We start from the raw sequence: 23,046 nt of genomic DNA, 5'->3' as shown, positions 1-23,046 counted from the left end.
TCTGCAATTCTGTGTGTACTGATCCTAACAGATAACATTACAAATGCTATAACTACAGTTATATATATTAACAAATGTAAATTCAGTTCTGCTAATTTTTTGAAAGTTCACATTTTTCTTACCCTTGTATTGAAATCCAGTGCATTCTGAGAGGACTTGTATAATTCAGGATATTTCAGCATGTTCTCTTTTCGACAAGATCTCTCAAAGATTCCCAGTGTTAAAGGAGGCAAAGCTGTAAACATCTACGGTGGATATAAACAAATGTTTTGACAAGTTTTAAAGTAGACTGTATTCGCATGAAAAAGGCAAATTAAAGGCAGAAAATAAACTTACCACATTGTAAAGACCTATGCACCACCTTTCAAAGAGTATTTGTCCAGAAAAACCATTTACAAAGGCAAACCAGATCTGAGAAAGAAAACATATGTTATATGGTGGATACATTACCTAATACAAATGAGCTTCTTCAATTTTAGTAAAGAAATACTGCAACATATAGCAATTAGTCAAATGGAACCAGAAAATGCATTTATTCAAGAGTTGTATAGAATTCATGCCACATACAGGAATTGAAACTACAGAACTGTCAAAACAATAAGATAAATAGATGTGGATGCACAAATAGTTTGCTGAAATAACAGAAGAAAAGCAGTGGAAATTTGGGATGGCCGAGTCCATAAAAGTTTGTTCTACTGTTTAACATATAAATGTTTAAGTTTATACACAGTTGTAACAAAAAAGATCAATTGTGGTGTAGAGGAAACACACCAATCGAAGTACCGATTGTAAGTTTGAAGTTTAGCAGGACTGGTGAGTCCAGCAGCAGCCCAGCAACTGACCAAATCGGAATGATAGCGTGCACCAGAAATACAGTTACATTCTTGGTTGGATAACTACCAAACAGTAAGTGTGCATAGCAAAGCATATGAACTGCAAAACATAGATATTTATAAATACCACACAGTATATTACAATCATTATATCAATAGAGAATGAAATGTTCATAAAAACACATACTTAAGGTGCTTATTGGCTCAGAAGTCACATGTATATAAGGACACAACAAGTACAGGAAGGACAAAAAAAAAGGTAATTGCCCCCACATACAATACAGGCGGTGATGCTTGCATCAAAATTTATAGAAATAATAGCCAGTTCGAATACATTAAGATTACAAAATAATGAAGGGCTCTGGCAACATCATAAACTACAAGGCCTGAGGTCAGGCGGTTAGTAAATGTCACAAGAACCCTAAGATACTTATACAGAAGCCTGTTCTCTTTTTACCATAGATTTACATAGTAAAAAGAGAACACTCACTCCCGGATATTGCCCTGTAATCCTTCCAACTAGTCAGCCACGGGCAACACAGGAAGACAGCACACACGAAGGTTTGTGGATTTTTCAGCCGCAATCTTTTTACCATTTTTTCTTCATTTGCAAAGTGCATGTGCGCCAGAAAAAGAAGACCTACGCGTTTCAGCCGAAGCCTTCAACTAGGTCATAGAGTCAGTGTCTAAAGTGCCATATTTAAAGGGCACAAGCCCTCTTTCCCACCAACTGTATAAAACCAAATTTACATTTCCAAGGAACTGGACCACATAACTCCTTTATCCTTTGGTAATTTTTAGATCAGCTCATTATATTATTTCCTGTAATTGTAAAGTAGACAATTTTATAATTCTACATATGTGTATAATCTCAGATTAAAGCAAAAGAAAATATTTTCACAATTCTTATCTACACATCGCAAAAACGTATTCCCCCTTGATGTTAACATCCAATGTTCCTGTCAAATTAAAGACAAAAACCTAACAAAAAGATGAAAAGGGGGAGGGAAAGGGAAGGAGAAAGGGGAACGAGTGGAAGAGGGGACTGCATTTCATTTCTACATGCATAATTTCATGTTTATAAAAAGTGCTCTTCATGACAGTACTATGCCTGGCTTGAACTCTCACTTATTCCAAACACCTTCTTTGCCCCAGGTAAACTGATACCATAAAGGAAAGTGCAAGTGCCAACAATTGTATCTCTACACATTGCTCACCATTTAAACTCAAAAGCTGATGACGATAACTATACAGTACTTGTATAATGTTCAAACTTTTCAATATCACTATCTATACAGTACTTATTGCTAAAGTGCAAGTATTAAATCAATATTTAAGTAGGATACAGTATTCTGTTGTATACTAATGTATAGATATCATAACTGTACAGTGCTTTTATAGTGTGCAAACTTCGCATTATCATTGCCTATACAGTACTCAATGTCAAAGTGCAAGATTTAAGTAAATGTCTGTACAATATACAGTACTTAATTGTTATGTGTGCAATGTGCATATATCTGTCCCCATATGTCTATATCCGGCAGTCATTTAGCAACAAGACTCTCTCCTCCCCAAATTTCACTATCATTTGTGCAAATGCATGTAAAGTATGAGGTGCTTCTCTCTGTCAAGAATCAAGAAAATGATCTCATTGTCTAAATGTCCTCCTGTAAACCCACTCCATATCAAAAGGCCAGAACACTCCTTCAAATTAAAATCCAGATGTTCAAATATAAAACCAGATCAAAAAATGGCAACGAGCATGCATTTCCTACAAGATCAGACCATGGTCATGGCTTTTGTTTCAATACTCAATTATGCCCTTATACGTTCATCATCAACACCTATTGGCAATCTCATAAACACGTATATAATTCAGCATCTGTATTCAAGCCCCACAGACTTTCAGTTCCAACAGTTATAATCCATCTCGATTCCGCCTTTGTTAGATCACAATCTCATCCTCTAGTCTTTTTCGGAATGTGTTCAATGCCAGAAAATGTAAAATTACTCGATCTTCCATCATGTTCTTTCCAAGTAGGTTTGGACATTACATATGAAAAGTGTTTGTTCAAAATCCCTTTCATATGCCGGAGAATGTGTCATTTAAGCTTGTTAACTGTGCTGGCAATGTATTGTTTACCACATCTGAACTCCAGAATGAATACTACATGTATCATTTCACACAGTATCCTTTCCTTGATCTTTTTCTTTGGGCCATTGAGAGTTCTGATGTCTAGCAGGTTTTGTCCATATTGACAGGCCTTGAATTTGTGGCATTTCACAAAGCAATTAGTCTTAAGCCAATTCTCCCTTTCTGCTCCTGTTCCTGATCTGGTGAAGTAACTTTGAGTTAATAGATCACCTAAAGAAGGTGCTTTCCTGTAAGTGATGTTGATAAGATCTTCATCTTGTCTCAACAGTTTCCAATGATTTCCTAGTGCTTCCTTAATGGCTTGATTTGGCATATTGAAATCCGTAATGAACCTTACCACCTCTCTGGTCTCATTACTTTTCCTAGATGCTTTTGGAACAAGTAGATTTTCTCTTTTTTGCTTCTTCGCTCTAGGTGAGTCACCGGACAGCCACGCCTCCTGAACCTTGTATACATTTCAGTGACTTGTGCCTCATATTCTAGATCTTCTGAACAGTTTCTTCAGATACTCAGAAACGATCCATATGGCACGCTCCATTTTAGAGCTTTTAGGCTACTATTGTCAGCAAAAATGCTGTTGCACGCCGTCGGTTTACATAACAAAGTTGTGCAGATCTTCCCATTTTTTATATATACTCGAATGTCCAAGTAGTCAATTTTATTCCTATTGATGTTATAAGTGAATTTTAATCTCAAGAAGTTCGGATTCAAAGATTGTAAAAAACATTCAAGTTCCTCTATTCCTCTTTTACATATTAAAAACACGTCACACGCATCAAGCTGGGCACCTGTTAGACCCTTTAATCTCTAATCTGTCATCTGTAAGAGTGGCGACACCAAAACCTATGGGCTGGACCCATCACTCGCTGGTGGAGTGGTAAGTTCCGCTCGCAGAGCCTCCTAATCCAGTGACCCCTAAGTCGGTCTTTAAACGCCCTTGGCACAAATTGAAGCTGGCAGATTTTCACACCTTCCTTGATGCCAACCCGCTAGGACCCTCGCATGACAGTGACTTAGATTATGGTCTGTTCTGCAATTGGATTAAGAAGGGCTTAGATACCCTTATCCCTGCTAAATGGGTCAAGGAACGGACTTCCTCTTCTAGCCCTTAGCCCTTGGTACGACGACTCCTTGATTGCTTTAAGGAAAGAATGCAAACAGGCAGAACGGGGCTGGAGGAAAGATTATGAGTCCGGGAAAAAGCTATGTTATCTGGCCAAAATTAAACATTCTCACAGAGCTATTTGTAAAGCCTGTGCTGCCTTCGATGCGAATGAAAGTAGGTCAAGTCCAAATCCCGATAAATGCATCTTTAAGATTCTTAAAGATCCTAAAACCAGGAAAGCTGCTGCACCTGCTATATCATCTGCGCGCCAATCCGACGAACTAGAGACCTTTTTTGTGGAAAAGGTCCGTACCATTTACCAATCTTTCCCACAAATTTCCACCCTTCCTACCTCACTGTTGTCTGGCAGCAGTTCTGGTGCTACTATGTCAATAATCCCGACCCTATCGGAGGAAGAGTTCATTAGACTATGCGAAAAAATTAAATCTGGCTCCCCCTCTAACCCTTTGAGGCCTACGCAATTCAGGGAATCTCTTTCCATTTTTCGGGGCCTGCTTTGCAAAATTATCAACTCCTCTTTTTCAACTGGAACAGTTCCGGCCTTATGGAAACAGGCATGGGTCTCGCCATTATACCCTTATACGTAGGGTCAAGAAAGTTACACTTGACCCTACCAAACCTGAGAATTTCAGACCCATATCCCTTCTTCCTTGGGTGGCCAAAATTGCAGAGGGACATGTTAATAACGTACTGACGCAGTTTGTGAACTCTGATAACATCCTGGACTCTTCACAGAATGGGTTCCGTACGGGTCACAGTACGGAAACGGCCCTGCTGGCCACAACTGAGCATCTGCGGTCTATCATGGATACCGGTCAAAGTGCGACTCTGTTTTTACTTGATCTCAGTGCCATCTTTCACATGGTTTCTCATGGCATCCTACTCCGAAGGTTAGAAGAAGTGGGGATGAAGGGGTCTGCTCTAGAATGGTTTCGTTCTTTTTTGACTAAAAGATCTTTCCGTGTGTCTGCCCCCCTTTCCTTTCTAGGGTCCATCCTATTAATCAGATGATCCCCCAGGGGTCGTACTGAGCCCTTCTCTTTTTAATCTTTATGTTCAGCCGTTGGCTGTGGTCGCCAAGCAATGGGACCGTACTATGGTCTCCTATGCGGACGACACGCAGCTTGTTATCTTGTTATCCACATCTACGGAGCTGCTGAAGGGTATGGAATAAAGCCAGATTAGGCATGCGGTCACTAACCAGTCAACTAATCACCTTAAGACGCAGGCTCATGAGGCCCTATCACCACGCTTCAAATAGACCATATTAGGTCATCTTCATGATAATGCCTCACTAAAGGCCAACTCAAGCCCCGAGGCTAAACCTAGCGGCCGATTTTTGCTGTTAAGTTTTAGGACCATAGGCATTTAACATTTAGTTTAGAATTGAGTATTTTTGTAGGGATCAACAGAGGTCCTGATGAGTAGGCAGGAGGGGTCTGCCTATGAAACATGTCATGTCGACAAAGTAGACCACACTTGTAATTCTACTTACTAACCCCCTTTTAATGTTCCCAGCTTGCGAAACCATTAAAGTTAATTTTTTCGATTAGCCAGGGAATTTTTAACCCTTTTTTTACACTACCATTCACGTAAATAGGTCCCTACACTTCCTAACACATATCACTATCCTCATCACATCACATAGCCTATTGTCAAAAATATAAGTGCTCCCGCGTCACTCATAGGTCGAAGCACGCCCCGCCCCGTAGAGGGACGGGAAAACCCAATGATGGGAGAATGACACTATGGGATTCATAGTGTGTGAGGGGTATTTTAAAAACACACAGTGCCCTCATTCTGCCACCCGCAGAGAGGCCTAATTTTCACATTGCAGTGTATTCACGACTTTAGAGAAATATACAAAATCATATAAAATTAGTCACCACTCACATTGATAGAATCCCATTGTTTACAAGTCTAGCTCAGGAGGGTGATTCTATCATCTCCTCTACAATTCCCCAATTGATTTTTTGGCATGGAAAAATATCTCCACCTTGACGTTCCAACTAACATATGTGACCCTTTCGTTTTGAGTGGACTGGGCTGGTATATACAGCCTCTTATCATAATTAACTTCTGTCTTCTCCCGTATTGCGGTTCGGAATTGTCCTGGTACTTTGTTTGGCATTCATATATGTCCCATGAGGTTTCCATTTTTGCAAGTCGGCTGCCCTTTTAGTAGGATGATTTTTGCCTAATGGACTAGGCTTCTTTCGTTATTCCTTGAAAATTTGACGCCTTGTCTACATCTCTAATTTTCTATTTTCAGGTTTATGTTTAGTTTCTCTTAGGTTTCATGTTTCGCTTCCCTTGGGTGCTAGAGGTTGTTTCTCCCATACATTTTCATATTTGATACCTTTGGTATTGCTTTAGGCTGCTTTTCTTTTCAAGTGTCTTTTGACAACTGTCCTGAAGATGACCCTGATCAATTTAACCACTGGGGTTAGAACAGCGACTTTCTAATGCTTTGCAATATGGACTGTAGTATTGAATATTATTAGTACTTACAAGATTAAATATACTTCACCCTTTTTTGTTTGGAATTCAGTAACTATATTTACACAATAGTTTATTGCAGACTGCTACATGTGTAATAAGGCTTTTGTTACACATTTTTGCACCTTTTTTTATTTACAATTTTGCACTGCATCTCTCTGTTGCACTCAAAGCACTTAGGGCCTCTATACAAGTTTGGCGGTGCAGGAGTGAGGCGGCACGCCACTGACCCGCATCGCCAAACTCGACTGCCGCCTGCCAGATTATGAGATTCTCCGTTGTCTGGCAGGCGGTCCTTCAGCGTTCCCACTGTGGTGTCTTCCAAAAAGGCACCGCAATGGGAAAGCCAAAGCAAGTTCCTGCACGGCATGGACTGTTAAATCTATGCCATGCAGGAACTGGGTGTATATAAACACAAAGGGGCACACCATGAACCCCTCTGCATGCATTATATGGGCCATGAGGTACTAGAGAACCCTGCAGGGCCCACTTTCTTTCCTCACCGCCACCCTAACAAAAAATATGCTTGTTGGTGCCCAAGCAGCAACACAAAGCATATTGCTGCCTCAAGACCGCCTCGCCAGCAGCAGGGATCACGTATCTCTGTCGGCTGTGGTGGTCCACTCATGGTCCGACCGTCGTATTCGGACCACTGTGGCCGTCACCACACCTACACCACGGGTTCAGCGGTCCGAACTCATAATCAGGCCCTAAGTTATTACTGTTAGAAAAACATTAATAACAATCTGTTTTTATTACTTTTTTGATAAAAAACTATCTTTTTGCATTTTGTCTCTACATGCTTATTTGTTTTTACTTTAACCAAAAGTAAAAAAAAAAATTGCCTGTGTTTACCTATTTGTGTATATTCCTTTCTTTCCGTGGATAAATTTGAGCTGGTATCTATCTATAAAGTAAACAATCATTAAACATGCCACAGTTAATGAGTTAGTTAATGGCTTGCTACATAAACACATCTCGCTGCAAAAATATATCTATGCAAATGTCTTTATGCCTAATTCTATAACTCATCAAAACACTCATCAAAAACGTTTGATGTTGAAAATTTGAAATTAGCATATAGCTTTTCATCAACAGTACAAATCGTATGAGTTAAACAAATAGTAGCTCCAAAGAGATGCGATTTGCACTTTTATTACACAAGTAAAGAAAAAAAGATTACATATACGTATATGTGCTTATGGTTTCAAATATATATTGTTTAACACCTGCGAATCGATATATCATTATTAAAGTATAAAAATCAGAAGGGACTCGGACGGACTGTGCGAGGTTTTGGTTATTTGTAAGGGGGGGGGGGTTACTTCATGCAGGCTTCCCTGAGTTTCCTAATGTTCTAACTCCCATCCTTGCATACTCGCATTAGAACAAAGTCCAGCTGTCACTACGTTTCAATTCCACTTTCTTAACCCTTTGTGTGGTGAGGGGTTTTCCGCCTGAATGGTAATATGCTTTCTGGACGTTTTTCATGTGCTTTTTGCAAACCTCACAAACGTTTTTTTTCATAAGACATACGTCAATAAACTGTGCACTCCTTTTCTCAATGAGACGGTAAACTATACGCCTGCCTCGTAGGGTCGTTATGAGTTGACCTATTTTATAACAAACTTCGTGACGTGCCCGAATGAGTTTTTAAATAACTACTGTGGTCAGTTACACATTCAGGGGATTTTTCTGCGTGCTGCATCGGCAAAGGCTTGCTCTATGTGTCAATTAATCTGGAAGCACGGCCAATGTTCGTCAAATTCAATAAGAGCCCACATTTCATAATCAGCTTACTTATTCATTTATTTAGACGCGTTTCATGGCACAATACACGCCGGAATCAGAGAACAGAACGCTATATTTGCAGAATTAAGGCATACTGCAAGTATTGCGTGGATGCTTTTGAAAAACAGATTCATTTTTAGTGAACATGCTCATGTGGCAGAGTTCACAACCAGTTCACGTTCTAATGCTGGCTATTCTTTCGGAAATTATTTATGCAAAAGATAATTGAAGATTTGCGGTTCGTTAGGGATGAAATTCAAAGGCATTTTTGTAACATTATGAGGCAGACACAGAAACGTATTAACTTGGCGATTGTAAAAGATACATTTATGTAATACCTCGGTTTACTACGATGTCTGTAATCCTTCATACGTTCTTGTGGATAATGTGTTAGGCACACACATTTGAAACAGTAGTTGCTTGTGGGATAATCAAGTATATACAAACATTAGTAAGTGTTGATTGCCCCTGGTCCCAGGTGGTTTAGGGTTGTCAATGTTGTGTATTATTGTAATACTAGCAGCCCGTCCCGACGTTGTCCGGCAGCAATTAGGCTTCAGGGCCCCCGCCGCCCCGACGTTGTCCGTGGGTCCCCCGGAGCCTTCCTCCGTATATTGCAGTATTATACCTCTATGTTTACTTTGTATGCTTTTGTAACCTGCACACGTAACTTTTTCCTCCTGTAATGCACCGTTTGGCTCACTTTTTTAATGCTCCGTTTGCTTCCTCTTGCTACCTGCACACGTCACTTTTTCCTCCTATACCTCTATGTTTACTTTGTATGCTTTTGTAACATGCACACGTAACTTTTTCCTCATGTAATGCACCGTTTGGCTCACTTTTTTAATGCTCCGTTTGCTTCCTCTTGCTCACGATGTACGCTTTTGTAACCTGCACACGTAACTTTTTCCTCCTGTAATGCACCATTTGGCTCACTTTTGTAATGCTCCGTTTGCTTCCTCTTGCTCACGATTTTCATTTTTGCTTCATTTTTCCGCCGCTCACCGCACCTAAACAAATAAATAAATAACCTACCTCATCCGCCGCTCACCGCTCCTCCCCGCCTGTCTGCCGCTCCTCACCGCCTGTCCGCCGCTCCTCACCGCCTGTCCGCCGCTCCTCACCGCCTGTCCGCCGCTCCTCCCCGCGCCATGTCCGCCGCTCCTCCTCGCGCTCCTGGACGCCGCTCCTCCCCGCGCTCCTCAAGTCGGGCACGCACGTCGCGGCCGGCGCTTCTTCCAAGGGACTACTTTTTTTTCGGTCAATTTTTAAAATAACGTAGATTTATTAGGTTTATATAGCCTATGTATCTGCACACCCTGACGATTACAACGATGTATCGGGTGTGTGGATTGGCGCTGTGGTTTCCGAGTTTACCCGCCTCAAAGGTTCAAAGTTCTTCCTTTATAATAGTAGTATAGATATAGATGTAAAGCAAGTATGCAGTATGTATGAGAGGACTGAGTGGTACTCACATATGTTTGTGATGTACATCAATTTCCCTAATACTACGCTTGAGTAAGGCGGACAGTGTATCATTATAACATTTAACTATACTTTTCCTGTACTAAAATTAATTAGGATGTGTGCGTCATGCCTTTGTACATGTTTCCTTTGACAGAAGGGTGCAGCTTCCCATACTTTCTACACAACTTGACCCTGATCCATTTGTGTGCATGTTTGGTATCCAGATTAGTAAGGTAATTACTTTATTATTTGCTTGTAAATACAAACTTAGCTTGCATTGCATTGTATGTTCTTTACCTGCTCTGATATTTACTTGATGTGACCACTTTTCCATGTTAAGTGTAAATTCACAAGAGTGTAATGTACGAATGAATAGCACATTACACAAAAATATAACACACTTATGAGTGTAGATTCCATTTATGCATGGTTATGTGAATAATGCAAATTCGACAAGGGCATAAATTGTGACTTTTTCCAGGAATTGAACTGACTAATGGTAGGAATAAAGGTTTGTAGGTATTGTGGGCCTTGTTATCTGAGAGGTCTCAATGCTGGCCACTTTGGTGCTGCGGAGACTGAGATATGCGGTATCCTACCAGACTCAATCTCTGCATTTGTAGATATTCACAAGCACTTGCGCAATGCAAACTGGTTCATGCATACTAATGAGGAAAGATTTCTGACTGGTGGCAAATGGCCACTTTGCTGGAATCGCAGATATTGCACATTGCAAACATCAGATCTGGCTGCATCACAGACACCCTGCAGGCACAGTGCCATGATGTGATTCGGCCAATAACATGCTTTGCCTCGTATCTTCACCTGGTCCATTCCAAAAATGAGTGGCCTGCACCAAAAACACACAATTCACGTTAGATTTAAGATTAGAGCTGGGAGCAGTAGGAAGAGGAAGCTCACTTACGTAAGTTAACAATTGCACTTATAAGGGTTCAGATCAGAGTGGAGAGGTGTTAAATCTTTACATCTGAAAGCTAGGCTAGCTTTAAAATCTGATCCTATCTCTCGGAAAGCCAGTAGAGGGATTTTCTAGGCTTGGCTTTAGTGGCGGCTCCTCTGTTATGGCACAGGAGCATCACTCCCCCTGCTGAAAGCTAGCAGAGGCAAGGACATAAATAAAATGATAATAAAACCTTTTTATTATCATTTTATTTTGCGTCCTGCAGGCTGCCTGCCAGCTGAGGGAGGGGTGGGTACAGCCACAGTGATGCTGCAGCAAGCACCAGGGAGGAGGGGGAGTGGTGGACACTGCTAAGTGCGCATGATGGTTTGGCCGAAACCGTCATGCGTACTTACCCTTTTCTCCCCCTAGCTGTGTTTCACAGATGGGTGAAGAAACCAACACAGGCTCCCAGTCAATGTCTTGGCGCTGAACCGAGGCACTCAGACCAATCCCAGGGCTGCTCACATTCTAGAAATAGCATTCTCAGCAGTGAGCAGGGATGGGATTGGTAGCTGGGAGCCTGCGCAGTGGGTGTGCAGCAGTTCCTGGAAGAAAGCGAGGATCGGGAGGAAGGCAGCAGCCGTCGGAGCAGGTAAGTGCTTTACCATTTTTATTTTATTGTATTTTATTTTGTTCTTCCTCTGCTTGCCCCACCACTTCACATTACTAGCAGCTGCTACTGCCTGGCTTCACAGAGCATACAAACTGTGGTGCAACTGTAAAGGGCCTTTTTTTTATTGAAACAAAAGGTTGAACAACATAACCTTTTGTAGTTTCAGCACCACTGCATATTACAGAAAGGGCCGCTCTATTTTAACTCAAGCCCAGCATTACGACAATATCAGAATTTTGTGACATACATGCAATTTCACATGGTGTTGTACAAATCACGTCACTGAATCAATCAATATAAACTTAATTCGGTTTGAAAAAAACCATAAAAAACAAAAAAACTCATCAGTGACATCAAAATCACAAATTGGTAAAATATTTACTAACTGAGCCATTGATCACAGTCGGACTAAAATCAATTAGCAGTCATAAAATACTAGGTACAATAAAATATAAAAATCAGCGAACCACTGGTATAATACAGTGAAAAATACAATGACATACTAGTCCTGCTGCGGATAGCACATTTTAGAGGTAGTGACTGCTAAACAAATATATGGTTGCCATAAAGTTTGTGAAAACAGTAGGGCAGGCTTATGTGCTTCTGTTTGTTGCTGACACAGAGGGCGGTCAAAGGACTCCAAGGCCCATATTGCCCCTTGCCTAGGGCCTCCTGGAGGAGGAAGAGCTTGCCTGAAGCCCCATATTTGAGCGCTCCTTGATCCCGCTGCACAGGACGCCCTTATCGAAGACCGGGCAAAGAGTAGGCCTGTCTGTGGCCAGCCGAGGCGTGGCCCCCATAACCGCTTAGGGTGTTCCGTTTAACTTTACGAAGCCCTCTGGAGGTGAGAATTTAGTTTACATTTTAACCTCTTATGCCCTTCCACTATCGGTAAGAGAAAGCTGTAGGCACGAGAGTACAGCTCCTGGCTCCAGCACGGGTGCATGCTCTAGCACTATAGACAGATTCATTGTCAGAGCAGTTGATGTATTGAATGAAGAGCTGGAGTCCGCCTTTCTACTGTTGTTCTGGGCCCTTATATGTTGTCATGCTGTGCCAGCACCCTGGTATATATCTTGCCCCGGAAGGCGTCATTAAGTATACTAATAATTCACAGGTGGTATGTCAAATGCCAGCTTACCGGGCAGCCACTTTCCCCCATGCCATGCCAGCCACCATGTTTAAAAGGAAAGCCGAAAAAACTCCTGCTGTGGCTACTGGAGATTTTGGAACCAATACCGAGGCTAGCTCAACCTTCTCTGATGCAGCTGCACTTTGTGATGTGGATGCTATTTGTGTCAGATTATTCAGTAACTTGGAGGTCTCACTTATGGATCTGGTTAAGATCCTGGTCAACGGAATGGGGCAGAGTAGTCTTGTGACACAAGTCAGGATGGAAGTGTCGCTCAGGACAGAATTTGTTCGCAGCCCTCCAACTTATTGTCTATGATGGAATCCCGGCATAGTCCTATGCCAGTGCTGGTGGATACGTTTGCAACTAGCTCAGGCCCATATCTAACCAAGCAGTGGGGTCTCCAATTTCAATCTTTTTCGTATGACATTACTTACTCCCTCATCTGCTATACAAGTGCCTGTCCCGACCACTGATTCCTCTGTTCTCCACATAGACTCGCAAGGCCCCACCTAAAAGCTCCCAATCATCGACTTGCGCCCTGAAGCCTGCCCGTACAAACTTATCTTGGCAAATGTCCCTCCACATGCTAAAGGCAAAACTGAGAATTACAAACAATTTAAAAATAAGGTCTCTTACCGGCTGCATTCAATATAATAAAAGGGACCCCCTGAGTCTAGTGAATGTTCCTAGGACAGGGTAACAATACTTTCAAAAATAATAATTCCTAGGCAACAAATACCTGTCTAGAGTCAGGTTTAAAAAAAGGAAATTGATGAACAGAGCCTCAGTGTACTAACAAACAAACAAACAAAGCAAGTTAAAAAAATATATTTTTTTATTTGAATGTTATACATAAAAAATATTTTTTTCCCTTTTTATAAAAACAATGACATAATCACATACATTGCACAGAAATCATACAAAATGACAAATATTTCAAAAATTCTTTAAAAAGCATATACATCTAAATATAAAAAGTGACAAGAGTTTTCAGAAATTGTAGTAGAAAAGATTGTCATCTTGTCATGTATGTGATAATGTCATTGTTTTTATAATAAGGGAAAAAAATCTTTTTTATGTACAACACTCAAATAAAAATATTTTTTTTTTTAACTTGCTTTGTTTGTTAGTACATTGAGGCTCTGTTCATCAATTTCCTTTGTTTAAACCTGACTCTAGACAGGTATTTTGTTGCCTAGGAATTATTATTATTGAAAGTACTCTTACCGGCTGAATGTCACTGAATCTAATCACAGGTAAGATGCAGGAAAATGCATACAGATATGCCCTGCAAATGTTAAACCCTCTTGCATCATTTACTAGGTAATTCGTAAACTGCCCGGGCAACTCACACGAGCTATATATGTATCAGGTGTATTTGACCAGGATATACATTTCTGCTCTAGGTTTTTCGGGACAAGAAGATGAGAACAGTGGTCTTCACGATGAGCACTATCCTCTGTTCAGGATGCCTTCAAGAGCCCTGAGGCCAGAATGGTCGTACACAAATATGAGTATTTTGGGTGGGAATCTACTTTTTCCGCATTGAGCAGTCTCAACGGAAAGCTATGCAGCTTTTGGAATAGGTCTGGTGACCACTTCCCTCTACGCACTTACCATTACTGAGTTAAAGTGAATATATTCTAATTCACCTCTAACACATCCACAATGGATTGTATGTTTTAAATACTCTCAGGAGAGAAAACAGGGTCTGTATCATGATGGTGTGCACTGGCTGTGCCCAGAGGAGCACTAGTTCTCATCCATGTATAGTGTTTAAAGTCATTTAACCCAATATTTCTCTTAGTTCGAGCTTTATTTTCAGACAGTGCTGCTCGGAAACAATGAGAAAGATTTGGCTCTTTCTGCTTCTGGGCAGTGCTGTCGAAAACAGTGGTTCTTAAACTGTGGTCTGCAGACTCCGAGGGATCCGCAAAGTCTGCTCAGGGGGTTCTGTGACTGTTTAGAAAATGAAATAATATGACCACATTAATACATCATATGCACAACAGAAAGCAACAGTAACATTTCTAAAATGCTCTGTAAATGCAAAGTAATTTGAAACTGTAGGTTAAAACTGGTATCCTTAGCTTTATTTGCAGGAGCAGCACAAGTACAGCAAACAGAATTAGGGGTGACTGGTGGCCTCATCGGACCACTAAAAGGCTCTAACAAAAATAGAGGATACAGTAGGGGCAAAAAAAGGCAAAGTGATATACTAGGGCCTATCATATTGCTTTGTCTTTTAGAAATTCAACCGAATTTTGAAAATCTACAACTTTTCTTTTAAAATAAAAAAAAGGATTTTTGTATTTTTTTTGTTTGTTTCGGTTTAGGCGGGGTGTCGGCTTCCAAAAGTGATATGGTGGGGGTGCACTAAATGTAAAAGGTTAAGAACCACTGGTCTAAAATAATCCACTAACTGCGAGAAACATCGGCTTTCAATGAATGGACTTTTCACACAGCGGGCTCTGCTTTGCGCCAGTGGAGTCCATCATGACACGGCTCCTGCAATATGCTTTAAAATGTTTCATACGGTATTTCTACAACTCATAACTTTGTGAAATTGTGTTGTTTTATATATCTCGTCCACACTGAAGAAAAGTTCATAAAAAATAAAATTGGAATTACCGTATTAAAAACGTTTGACTGCAATTTATGTGAAAAAAAGTTAAAAAAGCTGAAAAACGTGTTTTTACGCCATACATGCAGCAATTAACACCCAAAGGACAAAGGCAACTGGCAAAACTACAATGTTCTTTTAAGAGTATGTCCTTCAGACAGTGTTTCTGCTTTTGAAAACAGTTACAGGGTAATGATAAAACACTGAACGGTCTAATAAACGGGCATTTTGTTCCAGAATGAAAGGATTATGGACACGAAAAGAGCTTAAAAAAACATGCCTATTTACGGCAATAAAGCATGACATGCTGGCCCGGTGAGTTTTAGAAACAGTGATCCACCGAGGTGGCTACATTGCATGCTTCATTTAACCGCATTATGGCAGCTAGGCTCGGTACAAATTCCCCATTTATCAATATGTAAGCAGGCAGACCTCCCGACGAGCAGCTTCTGTGTGCAAAATGTGCCTTCTTTTATCACACGAGGGGCGCGTGAACACTACAAAGGCGAACTCATTAACTGAAAAGAAACCGTCTCATCTGTTATCAAATCTGATTTACTAGTAGTTTTAGTAACTTTACTAGTAGTTTTAGGAACAACTTGTTAGATTTATTTAAAAAACAAATACTAAAAAAGATGAAAAGAGATGCCAGTGCCAAAGCGGGAAAAATAGGAAAGAGGTGACTGTTCAGATTGCAATGGCACCTGTGTCTCCACATTTTATTTCCTTAAACTACGCACAAAGTTGCAATTGTATTTATATGCTGGTTTTCAAATCTAGATTGACTGGCAGATTTCCAAATGTCAATCAGATGAGCTTAGGTGATCAGAGAACCCTAAACAGTACTGCTCAATACGTCCTTTTTTCTTTCTATTGGAAGAAACCTCAAGACCTGTCAGTCAAAGCATTTATTTCCAACCACCAAGGCCCACCGGAGGCGTGTCCTGAGAAGCTTTGCAGGCACTTGCAGCATGATGGAGCATTTCTGCATATCAAGCAGCAGCTTACAAATGGGCCATGAGCTCCTTGCTCCCACGCCTGATGAACACAAAAAATGAAAGGCGAGCTTCAAAACTGGAAGCTAGTGTGCTCGAGGGCATTCAAATAAGTATTTAATGCATTTTCATTGGCCTTTTCAATTGCTCTGTTACCCGGATTCAAGAACATAGACAAAACTTTAGAAACTGAAGGTCATAGAGGATCTAAGGTAGGTAGTTTACAATAAGAGGCCCAGGATACAGGCCAAGAAGCTTATGATTTGGCAAGTGACGTGATGGGTCCTATTGCCTGTTCTAAAAGTCTAAACACATTATATGTATTTGAATATACAGTTTTTTGTACCTCGGTATCAAATAGATCTGGTGTTTGTGCTTTGATCACTGGTAAGGGGATCCAAAGAATTCAAGTGAAACTGGTGATAGGAACCCCCCCCCCAAAGATTATAATTTTTTCTTTTTACAAAATTAGTTGATTGCACCACTTTGTCTAATATACTTCCTTTCATTGGCCATAAGTTTCTAATTTACCCTTGAATTGGGGGTTGTCTTGGATGCGCCAAAAGTAACCCATTAACCCACCACACCAAAATGTTGCAACACTGTCTGTTGTTGCTCTCTGTCCCGTCAATGTACGGTAATACAATGCCATGCCAAGACCTTCAGAAATGCGTCCACAAGCCCTCACGATGCCTGCATTAACTGTGAAATTGCCATGACAGCAGCAGAAAGAAAACTTTACAACAACATGAAAATTTCTTTGTGCCAGTCTGAAATCGCTGCACATTAGACAGAAAAAGGACCACCACGGATCTTCAGACCTCCCTCTCATCTGTCATGTGCTTGCATCTACAATCAGCACAGACGTTCACGTTGGCTAGTATAAAGGGCTCCTTTTCGATTGCAACTGCCCACATGTCCATTCAATTGTTTTTATCTACATGAAAACATCCACACTAGGATTCACGAAAGTTTTTCCACTGAGACATGAGACCAGCCCGATATGCAACTCTTTTCAGGTCTTATTTCCCCATACAATATGGCGTGTACATCATTTTTGGAAACAGATTCCATGAGCCAAGAAGGTTTTATACATTGATGGCAGTAAAAACATCGACTTTACATATTCATTTTGATTATGTTTTTGGGAGGGCAAACAAAGCGGAAGCAGGTGGGATTAGTAGAGAGCATTAGACCTGCAGAACACTCACCAGAAAGGCAACTATATTCTTTGTTTGACTCCTACTTCTTCTTTTTTTTTTTACTTTATTATTTTCAAAAATAGATACAGAGAGACTAAACGGGCCAGATTTTGCATATGTCTATACATCATTATTTGGAATTCTTTCAGAGCTCAGCAGTTCACGTATGACAGTAGGTGCAAAAAAATAACCACACATTTGCAATGCAATAGGTCTCACAATTGTGAGATTTTGAGCTATTGGCATTGTAATTTGGCAATGCCTTTTATTTATGTGTTTGACAAACCTGCAATAATAAAAGGCATTGTCATTTACAATACCAATAGGTCGAAGTTTCGAAAATGCCCGCAGGCGCTTTTAAAGTGAAAGTGCGGCATTTGACGATTTTACCAAAAAAGCATTTGTTTGTTAAGTTGACAAACAAATGCCTTTTTTTTTACAGTAATGGGAGCCAATTGAAAAGATGGGTGGGAAATGAGCGGGGCTTCTATGCCATACCTCAATACATAATGCCTCGCGGAGCAGCACAAGCGCATCCCAGGCTCGACCTAAACAATGTGTCAGTCCTTACCTGCCATCGCAATCTATGTAACCTTGATCTTTGGAAATTCTACACTCTGCAGCTGCGGCTACAAGTATTTGGACTGTAAAAGGTGCCCGTATGTTGATGGGCAGTCTACTGTGCACCTAGTGCATGCGCTCAATTCAGAGACTTGGGTTTGCGTCTAAAGTTATTGTTGTACAATGTTATTCATGGTGGGACAAAAGGACCTGAAAGAACTATTCCTGAACAATGAAAAAAGAAACATATATCTTCTGCATGATGCACATGGAAGGTAATGTCCACACCCCCTAAGGAGAGAATAGTGCCTACAAGAAACAAGACTCACTAGTACAGTGAAATAGGCGCTTTCTACCATTGGTGAACGAGGTGGCAAGTCAAGCTTTGCCTCTGGTGAGGCACCTAGTCACTGAAGTTTTTCAAGTCTAACTACATCCCTTCATCAGTGTAATGATGCAGGAGCAGATTGTTTGCCTTCTTGTCATCATCAGGGTGGTAAGGAACATTAGATATGCCCTGGACGTCCGGAACTTCACGAAACACCAAGGTTCATGCTCCCCGATGAAGGGCGGTGGCCCGAAATGCATTGGAGCGGGATCCAATAATTTGTATCTTTGAACTTGGAATGTTTCTGAAATACTTCTATAAATGGATATAAAATGAATACCATTTTTGAAAAACAATTAAATACAGATTGAAACGCAGTTACCATTCTTCTTGTGAATCATTTGGAAGAATACACCAGAGTGAGTGCCTTAGGGATGTCATCAATGGTCCATTGATCACACTTGTTTCGAAAGGTCCCTAAAGTAGAAACCAGTGGATTTCCCTGGATTTATGGCTAATCCGGACACCTCTTCGAATCGGCGAAATACGTCCGCCATGTCAGTCGGCTCCTCTTCCACATCACGAAAATACAGTAAGATGTTGTCTGCATATATGGATATTAGGTGATGTGTACCCCCTATTGATATACCCCTCCGTTCTCCGTGGGTCCGAAGGGTTATGGCTAAGGGCTCTAGCGCTAAGACGAACAAAATCGGGCACAGGGGAAAGCCCTGCCGGGTGCCTCTATATATCGGGTAGCTATCCGATATATATCGGCCTATACGTGCACGAGCCGAGGGGTCCGTGTAGAGTAGTTTCATCCATGTCAACAAGGAGTACGGGAAGCCAAAACGCCGCAGCGTTTCGAACATGAACGTCCACGACAGGGAGTCGAACGCCTACTTCAGGTCCCATGCTATACAGCCCGCCCAGGGATATTCCTGTGATGTAGCAGTCATAAGGGCATGGAGTCGACGCGTATTCTGGGACGTGCTCCTTCCCAGGAGAAAACCACACTGCTCCGGGTGCACCAAATCAGAGAGGTGGGGTTGTATCCGTAAGGCGATGGCCCTACTAAGGATCTTGTACTCTGTTGAGAGGATGGACAGGGGTCTGTAGTTGGTCAGTTCAAGTGTGTCTCTCCCCGGCTTGGGTATCGATATGACTAGGGCTTGCATCGTGGATTTGGGTAATCGACCCTCCTCAAACGCCACCTTATATATCTTTTCTAGGACCGGCACTAGAACATCGGAGTAGGTTTGATAAAACTCTACCGGTAGCCCATCCAGGCCTGGCGTTTTGTTTCGATTCAGGGACCGTATGGCAACCCGGATTTCTCGATGTGTTATGGGACCACCGACTTCTTTTCGGGCATCCGCAGACAGGGTTGGGAAAGGTATACCATGTAGGAACTCCGCCACTCGGACCAGGTCCTCCATAGGGAAAGGAGCATACAATGTTTTCAGGTAGGCGTAAAACGCCTCATTGATCTCGGACTGCATATGGACTACATTGCCCGTTCCATTGCGTATCCGGGTAATCACCGGAGTGTCCGGACGATCCCGCACTAAGCGGGCTAACAGGGTACCTGATCTGTCCGCCGCGGCGTGTTGCCGTTGTAGATATTCCCTATGGTCAATGACCCGCAGTGTCTCTAGGATGTCCGTGTGGTCAATATTTCCTGTCTGTAGGTCGCCTAGTTTCTCAGGGTCTATAATTGCTTCCCTTTCCAGCGTTTTCAGGCGGTCTTCGACCTCACAGAGTCTCTTATGAATTTCTTGTCGGGCCCCTACTAGTTGCCCTATGGCGGCCCCCCGTACTACCACTTTCATGGCATCCCACTCCACTAAGTTGGACGTCGCAGAATCCCAATTTTCAAGAAAATAACTGTTCAGGGTAGTGGACAGGGACGTTCGAAAAGGGCCATTTTCCAAGAGCGGTGGGTCGAGTCTCCAGGTAGGCACCGGGCTCGGTACTCTGCCCCAGAGGAGGTCAAGTGTCAGTGGTCTGTGGTCAGAGAAAGTTTTAGCTAAGTATTCCATACTGCCAGTCTTCGTCATTAAGGAGCTAGAGCACATAAACCTATCTATACGTGTGTGCAAGTTATGTACGGGGGAATAGTAAGAGTACTCCTTATGGGTCGGGTGTAGCCCCAGCCATGCATCCACTAGACCCCAGCCCGCAGCCCAAGCCGTAAACCCCTCCGTCACTTTTGTACCCCCAGCTAGTTGCAGGGGGGGGGGGGGGTGCGACCTATCCAGATCAATGTCTAAAATCATGTTCCAGTCCCCTCCTAGTATCCAGGGGATGTCGGCCCAGTCGGACAACACTCTACTCACCTTACTCAGATATACCTCTTGGTCGAAGTTCGCGGCGTATATACTGCCTATAACTAACAACGTACCATCTAGCGTGCCCTTCACCATAATGTATCTCCCTAGGTCGTCCACTCTCCTCTCTATCTCAACAAAGGGCTTCCCGTGTCGAACCCAGATGGTTGCCCCTCTAGAGAAGGCAGAGTATGTCGTGGAATATATAGTACCTCTCCATCGTTTCCTTAGTGTCTGCGCCTCTGCTGTGGTTAGGTGTGATTCCTGTAAGAATGTGATCTGTGCATGTTGCCTAAGTAAAAACGTGTGGATCCGGTGCCTTTTTTGAATCGCACCAAGCCCGCGCACATTCCAGGTGGCAAATTTATATGACCCTGATCTTTCAGCCATTATCTCCTATCTGATCTCGGAGTGTCAGTAGGACTTTTCTGTTACATTCTACGAGTGTCAACCTGGAGACCTCTGCCTTCCCTTCCCTAAACAAAACTAACTTGGCACAGCATTGTAACGGTGCTGAGCCGAACAAAGGAATCATAAACGTAATGAACAAAACACAATTGCATTCGCCAGTAGGGGGGTGGCCTAGCGCTGCTCTAGTTATCTTAACTGCCCTATTGGGTGCCATCGGCTCTACAGTGAACCAACCCAGGGACAGTCAGTCCAGGAGTCTGTTCTTCGTTACCATCTGGAGGTCCTTTTAGAGCGGGTATATAAGCCCCATAGGGGTGTAACTGACCAGGAAGGCCCCATCACCGGGTTTCCCACCACTAAGATGGGAGTCCGCCCCGTAGTCCACCCCCCTGATACAGATAAGTACAGTTCCCCAGTCCCCTCGGATTCCTCTGCGTATTAAGTTTACAAGTGTAAGTTATTTATCATTAAAAGGATACTAAATGTCAACAAGTGTTTCAACCGGTATAGGCCGGTCTCCGCATCTCTTCAATTGTCCAACAAGTCGTCTGCCGCCCTCGGTGTGACAGTGGGGTATAGGACCATGCTATGCTCCGAATCAGAGTGAATCGTGCTTTCCTCCATGTCCGTGCTAATTTTCTCCTGCTCCTCCCGAAAGCTGCCCACCAATTCGACCAAGTCAAGCTGTTCTTCCCGCTGCTTCTCCTTCGATTGGCCGCAATTCCCGGGTCTCCTTCCCAGGGCAGGGTTGTCCCCCCCCCGGTCGGATCTAGAACTCTTTCCGAGCCATCGGTAATTGTATTCCGAGAGGCCTCCGCCATCAATGTCCATTACGTCCAGCCACTCCTCGACGTCCGCCGGGCTCTCAATGAAATACGTCTTCTTATCATATACGATCCTCAGCCGAGCTGGGAACAATAGCGCGTATGTCAGCTTGGCCTTTTGAAGTCTCTTTTTGACCTCCTGGTATGAAGAACGCTGTTTTTGTACTAGGTTGGTGTAATCCGGATAAAGAGACACGCGGCAATTCTCATATTGTATTAGGGATTTCTCCCTCGCTTTTTGGAGGAGGGAATCTCTGTCTCTGTAATTTAATAACCGTACTATCAGGGGGCGAGGTGGACGTCCAGGTTTAGGTCTCCCCGTGGGGACGCGGTGTGCTCTTTCCACGCAGAAATGTGATGATAGGCCCTCTGCTGCAATATGGTCTCGGAACCATTGCTCCATGAAGTCCGCTGCTTGGGTCCCCTCACAGCGCTCCGGAAGGCCAATAACGCGAATATTGTTGCGTCGGTTGCGGCCTTCCGCATCCTCCGTGCAGTCCTGTAGTGATCTTACTTGCTGTTGCAGTCGCTGAAGCGACATTGTGTGGTCAGACACCGTCGGAGGTCAGCAAGCGCAAAGTCTGTGTTCTTTGACCCTGTCAGCCAGCTTACCATGATCAGCCCTCAGCAGTGACAGGTTGGTAGTGAGAGTCCCGAGTTGCCACTCCATCTCTGTCCTAGAATCTCTGATCTCTTCAGTATCAGATCTAGTTTGTCCGATTGTTGTCTCTTAGCAATGTCCGAACCCCCAGCTCCAGATGAGGCTCAGCCATTCCCTGTGGCCGGGGCTTGTTGTATCCCAGCCAGGCCATCCTGGCTGTCCAGTGTCTTCGCTCCCTTTCGAACCATGGCGAGTGCGGCCAGGTGCTGACCAGCCTTTTGCAGTCTCAAACCGCGTTTCCCTACAAGGGTCCCTGTGCCCCCTCTTCAAGCGATCCCACGTCTCCGGGGCCTCTCAATTGCAGTTTTCTGCCCTGGGCTCTCCCACCGTCTTGTGTCCGATCAGGGGGAGGCCTCCTCCTAGGGCTCGGGCCGTTCTAACCACACGGACTCTCTGTCCCGATATCCCTTGGGCTGTCACCACGTGTCTTCCGTGCTGGCCTCCAGGGCCGATCCGGGGCAAAGGGAGAAAGAAAACAGGTGAGGTGAGGACCAGCGGGGGGAGGTGGGGTAGTCAATCCCCTCATGC

General features: G+C 42.9%; 1 protein-coding gene across 1 annotated transcript in view; it reads right to left on the bottom strand.

Annotated features, from left to right (window-relative positions):
* Positions 1-23,046, bottom strand: part of ATP8A1 (ATPase phospholipid transporting 8A1) — a 780,070-nt gene that overhangs the window by 166,888 nt on the left and 590,136 nt on the right. The window contains exons 28-29 of the mRNA XM_086963885.1: positions 337-411; positions 123-245 (exon numbers count right to left, since the gene is read on the bottom strand). Of these exons, the coding sequence (XP_086820011.1) occupies positions 123-245; positions 337-411 (198 nt within the window). The remainder of the gene's footprint in view (positions 1-122; positions 246-336; positions 412-23,046) is intronic.

This window comes from Lissotriton vulgaris, chromosome 3_1, assembly GCF_964263255.1.
Source record: "Lissotriton vulgaris chromosome 3_1, aLisVul1.2, whole genome shotgun sequence".
Classification (NCBI taxonomy): domain Eukaryota; kingdom Metazoa; phylum Chordata; class Amphibia; order Caudata; family Salamandridae; genus Lissotriton; species Lissotriton vulgaris.
This window is presented reverse-complemented; position numbering and strand designations above follow the sequence as displayed.